At 43.1% G+C, this 20662-nt stretch overlaps 1 protein-coding gene across 4 annotated transcripts in view; it reads left to right on the top strand.

The window, feature by feature from the left end:
- Positions 1 to 330: 330 nt before the first annotated feature.
- Positions 331 to 20662, top strand: part of ABITRAM (actin binding transcription modulator) — a 74252-nt gene continuing 53920 nt past the window's right edge. The window contains exons 1-2 of one of the 4 annotated variants that reach the window (XM_085869292.1): positions 331 to 655; positions 2762 to 2958. Coding sequence is in view for 3 of the 4 variants with exons in the window: in XM_085869290.1 (XP_085725416.1) it covers positions 550 to 655 (106 nt within the window). In the remaining variant the exon portion in view is untranslated. Of the gene's footprint in view, positions 656 to 1217; positions 1482 to 2761; positions 2959 to 18464; positions 19290 to 20662 lie in introns of those variants that run through there. The other 3 variants (XM_085869290.1, XM_085869289.1, XM_085869293.1) reach the window with 3 other exon arrangements.

Below are 20662 nucleotides of genomic sequence, written 5' to 3'. Positions count from 1 at the left end.
GACGGACAGACAGACTGGTGGAGATTTGATTTTGAAGCTCCACCCTGAACGGACAGACGGACAGACAGACAGACTGGTGGAGATTTGATTTTGAAGCTCCACCCTGAACGGACAGACGGACAGACAGACTGGTGGAGATTCTTTCCACAGTCTATATATGTATGTAGTACAGACATCAATAGATGAAGAGAATTATTTTATGTCTGTCCCTCAATTAACCCTTTAATTGCCCGGATCTTTCTCGGTAACCATGTTCCCCATAGAGACGTATTAATTTCTCGCTTCTCCCATCATTTTTATTCATTCTTCATTCCTCAGCTCGTGCGTACGTAATAAATGGATATCCCCAAGCGCCTTGACTCGTGACGCCTGAAGGAAAGTTTAAAAACAAAGCTCGATTCCTTCACCATGCTGTTCGTCGTGTTCTCTGATGCGACACAGGAATGTTTAGTCGGCGCTCGCGTTCAGAGAGCGGATTAATTATTGGAGTTTGAGGCGAGAGACCGGAAGTGCTGCCCGGCGGTTACGGAAGTGCGAGGCCGGGACCACATGGCGGCGTCGCCTGATCGAAACCCGGCTCCCGGAGTTTGTGGTCATGGTGCTTGTCCGGTTCCTCCGGTCGTTGAGCGGTATTATACCCGTTGGTATAAAGCAGGTACAGATACACATGCTGAGGACGGTACTCGAACCGGTGTTTATTTATTTGTTTGTTTGTTTATTTATTTATTTATTTATTTATTTCGCTTTGGTCTTGTGTTTACATTTGATGCTTCGACCGATCGATTAACTTGTTATGTGCGAGTACAATGCAACGTGAGGACGTTATTATAATATAATAATACAGGGCGCCCATCCCTCCCCCCAAAAGAATGATTCTGTTTTTATTTCCTCCTCAGCGTGGTAAACAGTAATTGTTAGTGCCATACACCGCATAGTAACATCACGGGAATCTTGTGGAAAACTAAAGGGTTTAAATCTGTGAAGAAGGTGACTCGGTCCTCTCTGAACAAAACAAAACCGTCAGATGGTGTTGGTATTGAATAAGAGGAAGAAGTGCGATGGTGATGCAACAATGTTTAACCGTGTTTGTAAATGGAGTGATTCTTCTCCTTCTTTTCCTTCTCATTTTCTTCTTCGTTTTCTTCTTCTTCTTCTTCTTCTTCTTTTCTTTGTTCTTCTTCTTCCTCTTCTTAATCTTCTCCTTCTTTTCTTTCTTCTCCTTTTCTTTCTTCTCCTTCTCCTCCTGCGACGTACCGCTGATGCAGTGCCCTCCCTGAACATTAGGGCAGGAATTTGGGAATTTGTTCAGGGTGCCGGCGATGGCTCGCCTACTCATCGCGAAGGACACCGTGAGATCTCTAACATCTACCAACGAGCGCCCACAGACGGGACGGCCGGTTTAACGTCGGTCCGAGAGACGGCGCACACATTCATGAAACGTCGGGATGACTGTTTATCGCCGGGTCGGGATTCGAACCCAGGCGAGTGTGCGTACCTGTACTCCAACCTGCCGGCGAGACGAGACGTTGGGAAACTCTTTCCCCCTGAAACATTCGACGATCGTGTTGTTTTTCTGGCCTTTCCATTCAGGTGTCGATGTGGAACGACACGGTCTGACAGTAACCCCAACTTGAATCCGTGCCACTACTTTTATGAGGGCCACGTGTGAAGAGTCAAGTCTTTCAAGTTTGTGCTGAGGGTGAAAGCTGTGGCACTGTGTAACTCGATTGACGAGAACCTGTATTGAAAAGACGACGACTGCAACTACTTTAATGGCCCCAATAAATTCCACCTTCCCTTTTGGGGGTCAGCTTGAGCCATCTCTTTCACGAATCGGTTGGCCAGGCCTGACGTTCGGGCCGACGATTACTCGCCTACACGACTCAAAAAAAGATACCGTGTGTATTTTAGCAGGACACCCAGCTTTCATGTTCGTCGGAGAGGTGGCACAGCTTGTGATGGTAACGCTCTGCCTGCGCAGTACGAATGCCAACAGGTTGTAGTCGGGAATGTGGCCGAGACCTGACGGCTGGGGGACACGCGTGCTCCCTCTGCAGCGGTCTGTCGGACTTGGTTAGGTACAGTATGGAATGGTTGCATAACGATCTGGAACAGTCGAGTGTTCCACGCGTTGTACGTTGAGTTGGCCTCTTTTCCATTTCGATTTGTAACGATCGTGTCGAGAGATGACTGTCGTTCCATCGAGCTGTCTGGCTTGGATTCATTTCAGCGGCTCGACGATCGACTTTTGCATCGGTGATCCATTGCAAGCAGGCCATTATCTTTGGGTACGTGACCCTCGAGCCACAGGAGTGAAGTTCCACCAGCTGACTTTTTATTTTAGCATATTTTCATTTTTTTTTTTTTCTCATCTGTCCATGACATTTTGTTATATCCTGCTATGTTTTGTTGTTGTCTCTCTCTCTAAATTATGAAGAATCACTTAAATCTTCAGATCCAGATCCGGACCTTCATAAAAATCGAATCGATTCGTCCTTGTCACACACCAAACCTGACCACCACGTTTCGTCCGAATCCGTCCGTAACTTTTTTTTTAAAAGATGTTCTGCTCACAGACAGATAACCGGCATCCACCTTCGGTGGCGGAGGTAACCATCATTATTTAATCAGAAGTGTCCTATTATCAGAAGGCAAGTACTTCTTTAACGGTTCCATTTATTCCCACTTTCATGTAATTCACGAACTGACTGGTCAGGCCTGATATTTGACCGAAACTAGCAGGAATTTGCAATTTGTTTAGGATACCGACAGTAACACGCCAACTCTTCATGAAAGACATCATGGGATCCTTAACGTTCCCCAACGGCCACCACTGGCATACGAGTCATCCGGCTTCATCCTTCCCATCATGCACTGATACTTCGCCCCGCATGCGAAACACCAGCGTAACAGTTTACAGCTGAGTCGAGATTCAAACTCAGGCTCAACAGCTCAAAGGTGAGTACGGTTATTTGATCAGAAGTGGTTCGGGTAAATTCGTCCTGTGACATTGTTAAGAAGACTCAGTTGTCGACAGAATGGAGATGTCGATTGATACTTCTCTGGAAATTTCATTATCTGCAAAATACTCTGTTTCAGAGCCACTCTGGGAACTGGTTGGAAATGGCTTGTTGTTGTTTTTGCCAATAGCCTGAGTTGAGAAGCATGTTCATGTGGTGTTCTCCAGCATTGTTGGGCTTTGATAGAAGGACGATGCATTATTTGGCAGCTTTGTTTTCAGGCAGATAGGATTTGATAATTTTGTGATTTCAGACCTTGCAATGACTGTCCCTTTCTTCAGTAGGGCAATTAGGTAAACCATGGTGATTTGTCGATGGAGCTTGTTGAATTGTGTACCATTGGTCTATGATTGATGGTGTTCACCTGCCGAGCACTGTATGGTACGACCCGCAATTCACCCAGCAGTTTAATTCTGCGACCAGCAGGTGGAGACTGCATTTCCACAAGGTGTCTGTTAATGCACAGGAATCGAGAGATTTACTCGATTTAAAGTACATTCACTCAGAAACATGCAAGGCCCTTTAACCACCGCATCAACTGCAATAAAGTTCCTCCACCACAAACTGTATGACGTTTGATAAGACATTTTCCTGTTTGTTTATTTTTTTAAAGATTTTTTTGTTTGCTTCACAAATAGTCGGAGTATTTGAAACGAGCTAATGTCAAATCACGTTTGTTACGATGATGCCGTGTACATTAAAAGAAACGACCATCAGCCTGGTGTTGACTTGATGGTTAAGATGTTAGGATCTTGAGTTCAAGCCCCTGTCGGTGCGTTGACTCAGCCTGTCATCCTTCCGAGATCAGCAAAGTGATTTCCAACTTACTGTTAACCGGGTGCATTGTATCGGTGGCCCAGCTAGGCTCACAGAAAATGATGCAACCAAGCAGCCGCAGACTACATACGAATAAATAAAATAAAGGACTTTTAATGCCAGTATCAGAGAGAATGAAAAATGGATCCTTACCTTGTTGTTACCTTCATCACCAAAGATGGATGAGGTTATGTTATGTTTTCACCCCTCTCTGTCTGTCTGTCTGTCTGTCTGTCTGTCTGTGTGCAGGATATCTCAAAAAGTTGTGGACGGATTCAGACAAAATTTGATGGACAGGTTGGGTGTGTGAGACGAGGATGAATTGATTAGAATTTGGTGAAGATCCAGATCCGGATCCAGATACTATAATTACCCTGCACATTCGAAGCGAAAAGCGGTGTTTAGCACTTGCTTCATGTCTGTTTGTCTCTCCGTCTGTCTCTCCACAATCGTCAGTTTATGATCGAGGACGAACTTGATTTCGATTGAATGTTATCTTTTGAACACTAATCCGACCATGAATCGGAAAACGAACCTGTAGTTTAGCAGTACTTTGGCTCTGAATTTTTCCTGATCGCACATGTGCAGAAAGGAGTAGGATAATATTTTACTGTCAGCCTGGCAGTCAAACAAAATTGAAAATCATTCCAAACAGGAAACTTACTGATTTTTAAGGATGTTACAAAGGACACAAACAACAGGCAAGAATAACTAATGTACAGTGTTAGATCAGGGGATGTAACAGTCGCTGGAGAAAACGGCAGTAAAGTTCCGGTTTTTTTTTTTTTTTTTTTTTAAATATACCACCTTTACAATCTTTTTAATTGAATTGTATATTTGAACACTGTAGAACACAAATCGCCTTCTTATCAGTTCGAAGACCCTCCAGTTTTGCAGTACTTGGCCATGTTAAATAGGCTGGTTTATAAGACTGTTTCAATTGCGCGAAACGTTTGGAATTTTGTTTCAACAAACTTTAAAATCATTATTTCATTTCAATTGAAGTATGCCCTTGAACACTACAGTTTAGCATATTCAATGAACTCTCTAGTTTTTAAAAGTGATTCTTCACAAATGAGAGATCAGGCCAAAAATGATATATTGCATGATATTTCAAAAAGTTGTGGATGGGTTATGACATAAGTTGCTTGGGTGACTAGAACAAGCCGATTGGATTTTGGTGAAGGATCCAGATCTAGATCCAGCCTATCAGTTGGATACAAAACGTAAACTGGTCAGCCTGGCAGAGGCATGCGCTCTACCGAGGAGTTCCAGTTTAACTTGTTAATCCTTCGGTGGCTTTCCTACATAAATAGCCGAAGTATTTAAGAAGTGTCTCATACAAGGACTGCCATATAGACATGAAATGTGTCAATCGGTCAGTAACATTTTGAAAATTGTTACTATTTTAATTGGATAAATCCCACACCCATTCCCGGGTACTGGGCACTGCTGAAACATCTTCCTGTGCAAGGAGAAAATACTGGGTGGTTTGCCATTGCCTTATGATTTGATGACACGAGTTATGTGCAACGGGTTCATGCGAATCGTTGATGTGCAGTCAGTCAGTCAGTCAGTCAGTCAGTCAATCATTCATTCAGGTGAGGAATTTGGAATTTGGCCAGGATGCCAGCGACAAGCACCGACTCTTAGCGAAAGACACCATGGGGTTTAACATCCATTAGCTGCAACTGACGCTTGCGGACAGGTCCAAACCTGACATCTCATCCAAAGTACAACACGCTCATTGATGCAACACCCTACCTAGGAGACACCAGGGAGACACGAGTGTGCTATCTCGAGCAATCCTGACAATCAATACTTTTTGTTTGCTCAACATAATTGGCTTTAAAAATGAAATGAAAAATTTTTGACCTCAAATTGATTTTAAACATCTCCATATTACGTATGCAAAAATGTGAATTTTTAACCCAGCGGACATGGCGCCACAACTTTCATACAAAGAAAACCCCATGGTCGATTCGGTGTTTGTGCTTTAACATTAATGGGTAAGTCGGAGATATTTTGCATTATTGGACCCGACTAAATTGGTTTCATCAAATGTTTTCAAGTGATCTTTGGAAATTTTGGCAAACGATGACATCAGTGATAACTTGCTTGTTGTACACAGGCAAAATTTGGATTTGTTAGGTACTCAAAAAAGTTGTGACAAAAGTTTTTTTTTGTTTTTTTTTAAACTTGAGAATTACTATTATGATAAAATTTGTAATTTAATTTGATTTTGGGTTTTGGTTTTCAGTTTTGAGCACAATCTTTAAAGGGCTATTCTCATGAATGAGCGATAAAATGTATTGATGTTCTGACCTGGGGAGTGGAGGTGAAGGAGCGGATAGGCAGTTTGGATGTTTTATATCTCTGATGGAGTTTTCTCCAATAATGTAGTTAAGGAAGTTTGGTTCCCGTCCGTTATGAAGGTTCAATCAGTAAGTCCTTGGCATCACCATCATGAAATTATTTATTTATTGATTTGCAGTTTCTTTTTCTTGAGGCCACCTTATGTGACTCCTGGGAACGCAATCTGTGCTGCAGTTTACAGCACACACATCAGGCTGTGGCAATGCAGCTGAACAAGGCCCTTTAACGAGAGGTCAGCTTTGCGGCTTTGCAGGTCACTGTTGACACATTTTACTGCATGTCCCTGCTGCGTTGTCATCCTGCCAAGTGCCTTTACTACGACCGCCCATCCTCACGGCTCCAGCTGCATCCTTCCGCCCACCAGCGTTGCATGCCGCCTTCGTCCTCAAACTTGGAGCACCACATGGCTTTATGCCAGTTTCACACTGGACTTGCCTTGTTGGCCCTCAGTTCTGGTTTTCTTTCTTTGGAGTCACAGAACAATGACCACTTTCTTGACAATGCCCTTTTTTATGTCTTATACTGCATACATTTGCAGGCCTTTTGCTTCTTAACTGGATAACTCCTCGAATGCCGCCCAAATAAATTTGATTGCATTTTTGTTCTTCCCAAAGCTGGCATCACCATAATTATGGAGCTCAGTATTTTGCATGCAGCCTAGGCTGCTGGTTACATCATTGCTGGGAGCTTGGCTGTACTGCTTATGCAGTTGCCCCCTGTTCCCAGTAAGCCGGTACTCATTTTGACGACCTCGGAAGGACGACAGCCCGAGTCAACCCACCTGCTGTTATTTCAATGGCACAACAGGGACTCAAACTCAAGACGCTAAGATTTTAAGCCAGCCACCTTAACCATTAAGCTGACACCAGGCATGTTACCTATCTTAGGTGAAAGGTGTAGAATTGTACTTGTGACGGTTTGACAGTTTGTATTATTGGAAGATATCTAATAGAGCCAGGAGAACTTTGTTGGTTTCCTTCCTCCTGGAAGCTGGTGTGCTCATATGCATGCACATAAATATGATACTGCATCACATCAGAGGGTCTCTCTCTTTTTTTTTTTTTTTTTTTTTTTTTGGTGACCATAATAATAACTCCATTGCAATTGGTTCTAAATTTTGTGATTGCGTCAGAACAACTGCACTCGTATAATATCACAATCACGTGGTTAAAAAGATAAACTGCATCGGAGCATGAAGATGAGGTGTCATGCTCTTTCAAAAGCAAAGGGCACACGTACCAAATATGAATGCAATGTATTGGTACTCGGAAATAAAATGGGGCAGAGATTAGAATATATATTTCATAGTGCATGTTGGAATAAGTGTGCTGTAATTCCTGTTATTAATAAAAGGTGTCAGGCACAGAAAGATCTTGTCTCCCCGCTCGTGTGTCTGTATCTGAGCCCCACCTTTCCCCACTCCCGACATTCTTGAAACTTCCCCAACTGTAATCTGTCCTTGTCTGGCTTTTGTCATTGAGTTTACAGTCGATTGGTGCAGCCCACAAGCACGATTGTGGGGTCAGTGTGAGGACACGAGACTAACACAGGCGTGACCATATATGGACATCTGGCACACCCAAGACCAACAGACCACCCGTAGTGTGGAAATTCCACCAATCGCTGCAAGTCGATGGGAGCGTGTTGCGGGTCCCGAGAGATTATAAGAGCGTGTACGCCACATTGGGTATGGTTGTTGATAGCTCTTGCTTTGGGGTTGGTTTATTTGGTTGGTTTGCCTGCTCACTCTTCATTGTGATTCCTGAGTGGTCCTGTATGGCTTTGTGGCACAAGTGCTGGTGTGTGGCGAGCATGGCTGAGGAGGCATGAGGACGGGCCCAAAACCAAGACTTGCAATAGTGTGAGAGCGCTTAACAAATAGCAGGTTCTCCTTTCTCTCTATTTCATCTTGATCTCTCTTTGTCCCATATGCTGCTGAGTGAATGTGATAAGTTATTTGTTGAAGTCAGTCAAGGTCCGGAGGGCGGCGCACTGGGTGATTTATTACATAGTCATTTGTTACAGTCAGTGGTAGCTGCTTCATGCTGTGCTCTTTTTCTCCTCCCCCCCCTCTATTTTCTTGTTGATGAGAATGTGTGTTTGGCTATCGGGAGTGGTCTCCATAGCGCGTAGTAAATTGGCAAATTAACCTGTTAGATGGGCACATTGAGTTTGTGCTGAAGCGTTTGTAAAGGTAATCGCTTGGCGGACTCGCTCACCCAATTTTGTCAAGCGGATTCTCCATGGTCTTGTGGTTTTAAACACTGATTCACGGCTTATTAAACCAGTGGGCGCAGGGACCTTTTTATACCCTTCCCGTCAGCAGCACAACTATCGTGGAAGATGCGTGACCGTCACAGTATTAATTTTGCTTTTTGTATATTTTCTGTAATAATGTATTCTGCATGTATTGTATGCTTTGCAGTTGTTTTTTGTTGTTGTTGTATACATAGCCAAGGCTCGTGGAAGAACTAGTACACTGAACAGATCATGACCGAACAGACAAAATCAGGATGCAAAGCATACGTGCACAGGATGCACGGGGTGGACAAATTATTCCTTATTTTATTAAACGAAACGCACAACTTATGTTATTATTCAAAACGCACAAATTATTCCTTTTATTAAACGAAACACAAATTATTCCTTATTTTATTAAACGAAACACAAATTATTCCTTATTTTGTGCACGAAACGCACAACTTATGATGTTATTATTCCTTATTTTATTAAACGAAACGCACCAATTATTCCTTATTTTATTATACGAAATGCACAAATTATTCCTTATTTTATCATACGAAACGACAAATTATTCCTTATTTTATTATACGAAACGCTCAAATTATTCCTTATTTTATTATACGAAACGCTCAAATTATTCCTTATTTTATCATACGAAACGCTCAAATTATTCCTTATTTTATCATACGAAACGACAAATTATTCCTTATTGTATTGTTGTGGTTTCCACCCGTTCGGCGTGCGAGCAACCGCTTTTAGCTAATCGCGGCCGCGCGCCTACCGGACGGGCAATCCTAGTCGCAGCTTTCGGATCAACGCCGAAATCCAGCTACGGGTGTGTTTTTAACCACACCGTAAATCAGCCAACTCATCTGTCCACGTGCGACAGGGTCCGATCGCCAAATTGTTGATTTACCTAAGTATGCGCGCAGACAGAAATGCCAGGGATTTACACCTCGACGGGACCTGTACGCAGCTCGTGCCGTTTGTGATTTGCCGAGCGGTTGTATATCGCCAAGCCCCGTCGGATCCGATTACTTTATCGGCTATTTAAAAGCCAGCTAATATTCCGTACGTAATTACAGCAGCTCAATGGAGGAAGGGGACGCGACGAGCAGGTGAACATTCAAACAATGACATTTATTTGTCACACGTATGCAGTCAATGAAGCAATGCAGATATACACAAGCACGTATGCAATGTATGGGGGTAGGGACAAGACACGAGCAAACAAAAGACCTGCAGCCGTATCTATTGATTAATGTACATGCACTTAACAGTTTCTACTTAGCGGACATGGCGCCACAACTTTCATACAAAGAAAACCCCAGGAAAGGAAAGGGCAGAACAGGACCCGTAGGCCTTTAATGTTCGCGGAGCTTTGAAGACTGAAGGAGCTCCATGAGAATGGGCTGGTTACCTGCCACCCTCGTGGTGACTCGCTGGGCGACCCTCGTTGGTTCGTCACCACCCGACTGGACTCCATCAGCTCCAGACTCCAGACTCAACTGCTGGCGACTCCTCTCCTCCACTGCTGGTCGGCGTCTCCTCTCCCCACCTCAACTCTCCTCGGCGTCTCCACGCGCCCTTTTATCGCCACGGAGCTTCGCCCTAAGGGGTGGGGCCGCGGTGGGTTTTTTCCACCCGAAATCAGCACCCTCCCTTACTTCACCTTTGACCGTTTACCCAGGCTGGATCCACCCCTCCTCCTTCCCAGCGCACGGGGGAGACATTCAGGGAGAGATGGAGTTGTCTTTTTTTGTTTGTCGAGGATCCATCGCGTTGGTTGGCGGAGATGTTATTCGTTGGGGAGGCCGTTGTGGTTGTTGAAGTAGTGGTGTGGTTGGCGTTTTGGAGAAGGTGGTTGTGGTTGTTGAAGTAGTGGTGTGGTTGGCGTTTTGGAGAAGGTGGTGTGGAGATGCTTGTTCGTTTGTGGAGATGTTGGTGAGGGATGTCGTAGTTTGCGCTGTGGTGGGGATGGCGTGGTTGTTGAGATGCGGATGCGGTTGTTCCAAAATTAAGATAGCAAAAGAATAATACTACCATCAAGATCACAGCCCGGTTGCACGAATAAAGTCCTTAAGACATCGGTGGGGAAATCTAATCTGAACACACACTTATCGACATAACTGATCTCTGGGAAACCTGAATGGTGATCTGTGAATTTCCATAACCGTAACAGTATTATACGAAACGCACAAATTATTCCTTATTTTATTATACGAAATACACATTTTTTCCTTATTTTATTAAACGAAATGACAAATTATTCCTTATTTTATAATACGAAATACACAATTTTTTTCCTTATTTTATTAAACGAAATGACAAATTATTCCTTATTTTATTATACAAAATACACATTTTTTTCCTTATTGTGTTATATGAAACGCACAAATTATTCCTTATTTTATTATACGAAATGCACAAATTAATCCTTATTTTATGATACGAAACGCTCAAATTATTCCTTATTTTATCATACGAAATGCACATTTTTTTTTCCTTATTTTATTAAACGAAACGACAAATTATTCCTTATTGTGTTATACGAAACGCACAAATTATTTCTTATTTTATTATACGAAACGCACAAATTATTCCTTATTTTATTATACGAAATGCACAAATTAATCCTTATTTTATGATACGAAACGCTCAAATTATTCCTTATTTTATCATACGAAATGCACAATTTTTTCCTTATTTTATTAAACGAAACGACAAATTATTCCTTATTGTTATACGAAACGCACAAATTATTCCTTATTTTATTATACGAAATGCACAAATTTTTCCTTATTTTATTAAATGAAATGACAAATTATTCCTTATTGTGTTGTATGAAACGCACAAATTATTCCTTATTTTATTATATGAAACGCACAAATAATTATTCATGGTGGTGTCTGCAGTTATTCATTATTTGTGCATATCCTGTTTTCATAATTATTTATAATTCTATATGTAGTTATCTTGCTCCGTCAAGTCATGTCTGACTTCTGGTGACGTTCGTGATGAGATTTTTCCAACCATCTCTGTCATGCACTGCTTCCCGAAGCTCTGAAAGAGACTGCTTGGTTGCAGCCTTTACCCCATCCATTCAGCGCATGCAATGCCTACCTCCTCCTCTTCCTTTTCCTCTTCTTCCCTCAACCACACCCAGCATGATTGATTTCTCCAGGCTTTATTTTTCTGCATTCATGATGTGTCCAAAGTATGAAAGTTTCTGTTTTATTATCGGCACTCCTTCATGCACATGGTGGTCTAATTTATTCAAGCACTGATTTCTTTGTTCTTCTTACAGTCCATGGAATGTGTAACATTCATCTCCAAAAGCACATTTCAAAACTCTCAATCTTCTTCTTTGCTTTCTTCTTCACTGTCCATGACTCATCCATACATTGGAGATACCAGATCATTTACCAGCCCAATCTCACCTTGTATTGCAACGTCTTTGTCTTTCTGGATCTTTGTCAATCCTGACATTGTTGTCAGGATTGACAAAGATCTGGATTGACAAGGGTTCACAGCAATTCTTGATCCATGCAATCAAAAGCTTTGTTATAATCTATAAAACATCGGTACACCTTCCTTTGATATTCCTTAGCCTTTTCCAAGGTCCACCTCAGATTTGCGATTTGATCTCTTAGAACTCTTCCTCTTCTGAAACCTGCTTGCTCAACGGGCATTTCCTGCTTAATGAAGTTTTCTATTCTGTGTTTAAATTTAAATCAAGGCAATGGTTTGGTTATTTGAACATCTTTTGCATCCCCTTTCTTTGGCAATGGTATGTATACTGACTGCTTCCACCTTTTAGGCCAATCACTTACCCCAGGTGTCTAGGATTTCAATAAATTAACCCTCATGCTCTTCAAGCCAAATAAAGCTGCATAAAGCAACCAAGAAAAGCTACACAAGGTAAGCCCTTTGCTGTTTCAAACCCCACCTGAGTTCTTCTTCAAGTATTGTAGTACATACTTGATAATCCCAATACTACACCCGCACCCCCCTCAGCTGCCAGACCGGTTTCATCACTTGTTGGCGAGTCATCAGCGACTGCATAGACACAAATGTGCACCACAGAGGCTCTCAAGCATGTACCATGTGCAATGCCAATATCAGTAAACAAATATATAACCAGACCCAATCGTATTTATTAATTAAACCTGTTTGCTTTTAAACGATCTGAGCTGTGTATTTTGAGCCATGGTTCCGTCCTCCAGCATAAGTATATTCACCTGTTAAGCCAACGTCAAGTGCGGATACGTCCACGTGGTAGGATTGGTGAAACAACTGCATCATGGTGGATTATCCACATATGCACAGTTTTACCTCCGCTTGGGGAGTTGTGTGAGAGAATTTTCCAGAAGTCTCATGTTGCCTTCTCGGGAGATTGAGTCCGTTGCAAATTGGAGTCAGGTGTGGTTATCAGACCCTTCACTAAATTTCACTCCATTCAAACTGGTGTCAGGAGCTTGGGATAGAACTCAAAGCTTAAAATTTAAAAAATTTGGTCAGAGTAATAAATTCTAATCTGGAAACTAAAATGAGCATGATGCGGTGTTGTATTTATCGATTTATTTATTTTTCTTTTGTGATATGGAAGACAAACGTGGCTCAAAGGAGGATGGCCATTATTGCTTTTTGGATAAGACTGTGACCTCGACGGAAATTAAAGAGGAAAAACCCACTAGAGGGTGAGACAGAGATCCCCCCCCCACTCTCCATTCGCCCAACCCTTCCCAGCAATTTCGTCGTGAAGAGCAGCCTGCCTGCAAGCAGTGGTCGTAGACCGGCATCCCCAACCTGGAGCAGGGGAGTGGTGGCTTCAGGGGTAGCACAGCAGGAAGAAATGATAAGGTTAATACAAATGATGGAAGAGCAGAGCGATTTATGCAGATAAAAGAATGGCAGCAAATGAGAACCACATGCCAGGATATGACTGCAGACTTTAAGGTGAGTAACAATGGTGGTGTATGTGAGATGGCAGTGGTTGGTGGGTTATCTGGGAGAGAGGCTGGCAATACCTCTGTGGTAATTATGAGGTTAGACATCCCTGTGGAAAATAGAGTGGAGACCTCCATGGTGAGAGATAGTACAAATGCCATGGGCAGTGTTGGAGTAGAGCATTAAGGGGGGAAGTTCAGAGCTCATCGAGGTCAGTGTAAAACCCATCGAGGGTGCAGTTCAACCCACTGGGTGCCACGTACTGGAACCACGGGGTTCCAGTATGCGACACACACTGGCCTCTACTGCACCCTCTATGGTGGTCACTCTGTCGCAGAGACCATGGGAAGTCCAGACAGTTTAGCCCCTGCCTCAGAGCCAAAACTAAAGCTGGAGTTGGAAGGGATGAGTGTGTGCCTTGGAGCTGCAGAGGCTGATGTTGTGGAATGCTTGCAGACCAGAAGGAACAGCTGGATGACAGCACCGGGTGTGATGACCGAGTGGAGAGGTGGTACCGTTTGGAGGAGCAGGCAATATCTGCCAAGTATGTGGCCACACACATGTATGGAGCAGAGGAAGAGTCTAGCCAGGTAGGGAACACCGAGGTAGAGCCTCCTCCGAGTGGGGTGCGCATGTGTGAATGGAGGGTGCAAGGTGTTGAGCACGGTATTTAGGGCTGAGCATCAGATTGGAGGAGAAATGCTGCCAGCCCGATTAAGGACCGACATTTTAGAGTATAAGCAAGGTAGGAACCCGCAGAGATGGCAATTGCAGCCTGGTCTGATTCCAAGAACCTTGGAGGAAAGGTAGTGGTTGATCCCGGTAACTGCGGGTGCCCGAGGATTGGCAGCGGGATTCATACCAATGTCATACATATTTCTCGTGGATTTGTGGCCCTGAAAAGGGCCGTTTGGGTTTGATGAAGCTTTTCAGCTAAACCCAAAGAAATCCTCATCAATGCTTTCCTCGTCAAGTACGGCATGTAACTCCTTTTCCAAGTCAGGGTCGAGCAAGTCTCTGTCACTGTCCACATCGCCATCACTGTCATTTGCAGCGTCCTCCTCCTTAATGATGTTGTCCTCTGTAATGTCCATGTTGTTGGAGATGCAGCATTTCAGAAGTGCTCTCTTGATGATGTCCGACGGTATCTCCTCCCACACTTTGACAATCCAGCCACAGATCATTGGAAGGTCTACCTTTCTCGTCCTCCTGCTCTTGGTGTAGGTCTTTTCCCCACTCATTATCCAGTCGGACCAGCAGCGACGTAGCCCATCCTTGAACGGCTTGTTGATTGATACATCGAGGGGCTGCAAGAGCGATGTCTTCCTGCCTGGGATTATGACTAGATCGGTGTTGGTCCGATGGAGCAGCTCTTTGGTGTCATCGGTCTTGTGACAACTGAACGCATCCAGGACAAGCCCATCCGGCCTACTATTTCCAGACCATACACACCCAGTCCTGGACGTGTGTGTGTGTGTGTGTGTGTGTGTGTGTGTGTGTGTGTGTGTGTGTGTGTGTGTGTGTGTGTGTGTGTGTGTGTGTGTGTGTGTGTGTGTGTGTTTGTTTTCACTCACGTGGGTCATACGGTGGTTACATGAACACCGGCAGTCTCCCAGTCAACATAATGCTCAGCCAACGTAGTGACCGGAGTAATGGTGAAAGTTCAACCAAGATGCATGTGGTCATTGCTCCTCGGAATCTGGGTTGAAAATTCTGGCGGGAAACACGTCACGAAATGTTGATTTTAAACTGATGAAAATACCAAGTCCGGTAAATAGGAAAGTTCATCTGTGTTTGTTCCACCAAGATGCAGCTAATGTTCCTCTAAACCTGGGTCAAATACAAAGGCCTGCAATGTAAGAAAGTTTGTGTGGTCGACGCAAGTAATCCGTGGGAAGCAAGTTGGGAACCACTGATAGAAACGAGTGAAAATGAAGAGAACCAAAGGAAGCCAAAAGAACCGAGCAGCACTGCTACTTCTTAATGCTTCACCGTCCTGTGGCGCCTCGCTCTCGTGCGATTCTTCTTCTTCTTCCTCTTTTAGATCTATTTCCTGCCCTCATATAGAAAAGTACTCGGGGTTGATTGGTTGTTCCTAGTTTTATACCACTCCCTGTTATCCAGCATTTCCTAGCGCAGCATCAGCATGTAAGGAACAAGCTTGGTGGATTAATTCTGCCTGCATCGGATGTTCATGTAGAGAATGATGCATGTAAAAAGATAGTCACCAATACAAGTCCCTCGTCTATCCACCCCTTCTACTGCACATGAACAATGGCGCCGGCTGGAGACTTGTCTTTGGGCAGCGTCGTCCTCTTGAGCACGACATGCAAGGGAAGCTTGCCACACAAGCTTATTTGGGGTGAGTGCTCCGTTATTGGACTCTAGCTTATTGGATTCACGAATTGGTGAATTGTATTCTAAACTGTTTGATGTAATGAGCTAATTTTGACAGTGGGTGGCAGTATTGTACTGTAAATACTGTCTGGTGAGATTTGTGAAGATGCTGGAACGTTCTGAGATGAAGGTTCCAGCATAGACGAGAATCGCATTTGCGGGAAGGCACGCTATCATTCTGTGTTAATATATAAACCTGCGAGAGGGAAGTGTAGAGAGACGGGTGACGTGACGAGATGTGTGTTTCGATCGTCGCCGTGCTCGATTTAACTCCGATGAGTGAACGAGGTGTGAATCTCCAGAGTGGTTCTTAACGCGTGGAGCCGATTGTAATCCGGTTTATTACAACTCATTACAATTGTGTGTTAGGAAATAATTCCTTTGAGCTCTTCACTCATCCTGAACGGGCCAGCGCACAAGAGAACAACATGACGTGAGTCGATTGTTGGACAGCCCCGGCGGACGCTGCAAGGACATTGAGTGAGAACGACACGACAGGACTCGATTGTTCAACAACCCTGAAAGACGAGGTGAACACGCATGAGTTTTAGCCAGCAGGACAGGGACACTGGGAAGAAACAACTCCACGCGGGAATCATTGTTGGACATTGCATTGTTTGTAATGGTGAACTTCCTCATTTGATTTTGTATCTGTTTATTTGAAATTGAAGTTTCAAAAACATTTACGCTGTTGATTCAGGATTTTACCGCTCCAATACATGGCACTGAAATATTCTGCTAGGTCGACCTCATTCGTGAATACCATCAGATTCCTGTGGATCCAGATTACATCCCGAAAACAGCGGTCACCATGCCTTTCAGCCTGTTCAAATTCCTTTGGATGTCGTTTGACCGATACAATGCTACACAAACCTTTCAATGTTTTATCGTTCAGGAATTTTTTTTATTTTTATTTTTTATCATTCAGCGATTATACTTCTGCAACATGCACTGTATATGGAAGATATTCTAATCACCAGTGCAACCGTTAGAAAAACCTCAGGAACACCGACGTCTCCTCTTCACTCACTTGTAGGACTTCTGTGTTGTCATAAACACCACAAAGTGCATGTTCGGTCTTCTGGAGTTTAATTTCCTCAGGCATCCGTCCTCACAAGGAGATGGTGAAGATGATTCGGGATTTTCCGTTATGGTCATCTCGATGCAAACTGCAAGAGTTTTGGGGCCTCATTAACTATTACCATCGATTTATTCCAAACGGTCACAACACTGCAGCCGCTGATCGGGTTACTCACCGATGATAAACACCCTGAAGTGTTCCGATGGTCAGTGCCAACCTTGTCAGTTTTCGACACTATCAAAGACGCACTGGCCAATGCCTCGCTCTTTATTAATCCGAAGTCAGAGCTGTCAACAAAAATGATGGTAGACGTGTCTGAGGTCATGGTGGGTGCAGCCATTCACCAGGTCATCGATGTCAACTGGCCTTCTCCAAAATACTGAAACTAATAGAGCACAAGAACAGCACCTTCGATCGGGAATTACTCGCTGTACACCTCGCCACTAATCACTTCCGCCACTTCTTAGAGGCCAGACAATTGTTTGTCCTGACTGACCACAAACCTTTAACTTTCGGTCTGTCCAACCATTCTGACTCTCACTCTCCTCGCACAGTTCGCCAATTCAGTGATATCTCGCAATTCGCCACTGACATCCGGCACATCATATGAATCGTGAACTCTGCGGCCGACGCTCTCACGCATTGAGGTATTGGTGTTGTCTTCTACCAACACACTGCCCATAAATTTTAATGCACTTCCAGCAACACAAAGGGGGACAACGAGCTCCACTGTCTGCAGTCTGTAACCGGTTCACTTACATTTTACAAGGTACTGTTCCCAGGGACAAACACTACCCTCATGTGTGATGCATCGATGGGACAGTCTGCCCTTTCATTCCTACAAAATTCCGTCGTACAGTGTTCGACACTTTTCACTCACTCGCGCATCCTGGTATTCAAGCAACCCAGCGACTTATACGACCTTTAAAATCATTATTTTATTTCAATTTAATTGTGTACTTTACTTGAACACTGCATGGGGTGGCGTGTTCTTTGAACTCTCAGTTTGTTTTTTGTTTTTTTTCTTCAAATGGATACATTATTTTAGGAATCTGCAAACCTCTCTCATTTCACCCAGCATGTACAGTGGCCTGCAAAAGTATTCACCCCCTCCAAAGTTTTCACATTTTGATGCTGCCTGAGCTTATTTCATGATGTTTTCAAATCCAACTTGATATATAGTTTTCAAAAACGACTCCAAAGTGATAAAGCTAAAAAAATTCAGATAAAACGTGAATAAGTTCGATTAACAGAAGAAAAATCAGATGATTCTCAGTTGCATAAGTATTAAAACCCTTTGCCTAATTAACCCTAAATGACTTCAGGAGCAAATTATTTGTTTGAAAGGTTAAAAAAAAAAGTGTAATCAGTTTCACCATCTCACTGTGCAAAGGTGGTAGAGATCTACCCAAAAAGACTCATAGCAGCCACTGCTGCAAAAGGCTCTTCCACCAAGTACTGACCTATAGGGTTGAATACTTATACAACCAGTGAATTTTTATTTGTACCTATGTTTTTTTTGTAGGTATTCCTGACATGTAACCTCCTTCAACCATAACAGTTTTTCGTTTGATCTCTTCAGTTATGAATAAAAAAGTTAATTTTGAAAAATTGATTCTACATGATTCGTAATTCATCGAAATGTGGCATTATTGGTAGGGGGTGAATACTTTTGCAGGCCACTGTATCTTTACAAACGAAAACGTGGATCCGTCCCTCAGATGGACGTTAAACGAGCATCCCGTCTGCCGGCAGTAGTTGGTCGACAGTAAAGATCACATGGTGTCCTTCGTGAAGAGTAGGTGAGCTATCGCCAGGACCATGAACAAATTCCTTCTCCAACCAGCAGAGGGCACAGCCACGCCCTCAGCCACTGATGCTCCCCCGAAGCCTTGTGCTGCATATGAAAGAAGAAGATAAACATGGATTGCAATTATAAAATAAAAAAACAATTGAACATGAACACCAGACCAACTCCATCCAGGCTTTCACATGTTCATGATAGTTGCTGCACTATTTAAATGGTTTGTCAAAGGTTGCAACTACAGTTCCTTTCAAACTATATCTCTACAAGGTTATCGTATTTCTCAAGCTATCTGTTATGGACGGTTGGTGATTTTACAGAAAATCATCGTGTAGAAGGCACTTCGGCGAGGGTTGATGCGGTTTAAGGATCCCAGGAAGAGCGACGATAACGGGTGTGGAGGTGACCACTTGATAAGGACTGAGAAAGTATGAAACAAACGACTCTGGGCTTCACTCTTTGAACCGGTGTATATGAGGCCCTGTCGATGATGTTGCTTTCGTGCTGTCCAAAGTCCTATCGACTTGCATTGTGGTAAGCCTTTGACTGTGCTGGATGGGTTGTGGTTTCCAAATGGAGAAGGGGGACCAGGCTGGCGACGGTGAGTGTCGTCAAAGGTTTTGACACGTTAGCAAACGCGAAATGTTGACGTCCTCAAGGCCTGTTGAATTCAACTGTCCAATCATTGTATTCATTTCTGAATTGTACAATCCAATAAAAATGCTGGTTGTATTGTCAGTTGAAAGTTCATAATTAACTGGAGATATCTTTGAAATGTATTTCTGGCTATTTGAAAAAGCCTAGTTTAATTTCACCTTACAAATACAGTACAAATTATTTAGTATGGTTTACAAATACAGTATGATCAAGAAAAATAACAATCTGAGATTGCAGACCCTTGCCAGGGCTTGTTTGTCTAGTTTTGTGTACTGGGGTGTTACGTAATTAATGAGACATAATTATAACTGTTTGCAGTGTTTTAGCGGTTTAGCCATTTCAGAGAAGATTATTGAAGTTGTTTTTTAATTTTTTGATTTTTTTTTTTTTAGGTTCAGATCAATATGGCTGCCGAAACGCGTGACCGATGACAATCATCAAAAATTTTGTGTACCATTTTATCCCAAGATGACCCTCAAAAATTTTCATGCTGATCGGATGTAGCGTTCTACATATGCAATGATGACATCATGAAAAATCACACTTATTCCCCATGAGGAGCACTTGCCATGTGCCAAGTTTCAATTTTTTCCTTGGTGCGGTTTCAGAGACAGAGGTTCAAAGTTTATTTTTTTTCTTCTTCTGTTTTTCCAACATGGCTGCCACACCGCGTGACATATGACATCATAATTATCATTAAATCATTCAACATGGGTAGTCGCACCAATGTTGAAAATTTTGTCTCGATCCGACAAGCGGTTGCGAGGAAAAACACGAAAGTTCTGTGTGGACAAACAAATGAACCCAAATGCAATACCCTCTCCTTCGGCGAGGGCAATACGAGACATAACTCAAACTGCCACTTTATAACTGCTGGCAGTGATGATCGGTACCAAGACGGCTCGCTTTGATGCAACCCCACTTTGATCGGACACCTGACCCTGACCATGACGGATTTTAAAATCATTATACATTATTCAATTGAATTCAGAATGGGATTAAAATAAATTAAATTCAAATCAAATGGAAGACCAAATAGGTACAGTCCTGCATTGGAGTAACCAGAAGGAATCTGAACAAGGAAAAAGCAAAGATGAAGTCATCAGGAGGAACCTGGATAGGATTCACGTTTCAGCTGATGCTCCTCTACCCTCAAACCCATCCAAGCACAACCAAGTGAGAGTTATGTTGGGGTTGGGGGAAGGGGGTTAAAAAGTTCTCAGCCTAACTTACGTATGAAACATATTTGTTTTCCTTTTTAAATACTCAGTAAACGTGATGCTGATGCGGTGATGCTGATGCGGTGATGTTGATGCG

Source organism: Eptatretus burgeri, chromosome 2, assembly GCF_056783735.1.
Source record: "Eptatretus burgeri isolate ZD-2024b chromosome 2, Ebu_testis_v1, whole genome shotgun sequence".
NCBI lineage: Eukaryota > Metazoa > Chordata > Myxini > Myxiniformes > Myxinidae > Eptatretus > Eptatretus burgeri.
This window is presented reverse-complemented; position numbering and strand designations above follow the sequence as displayed.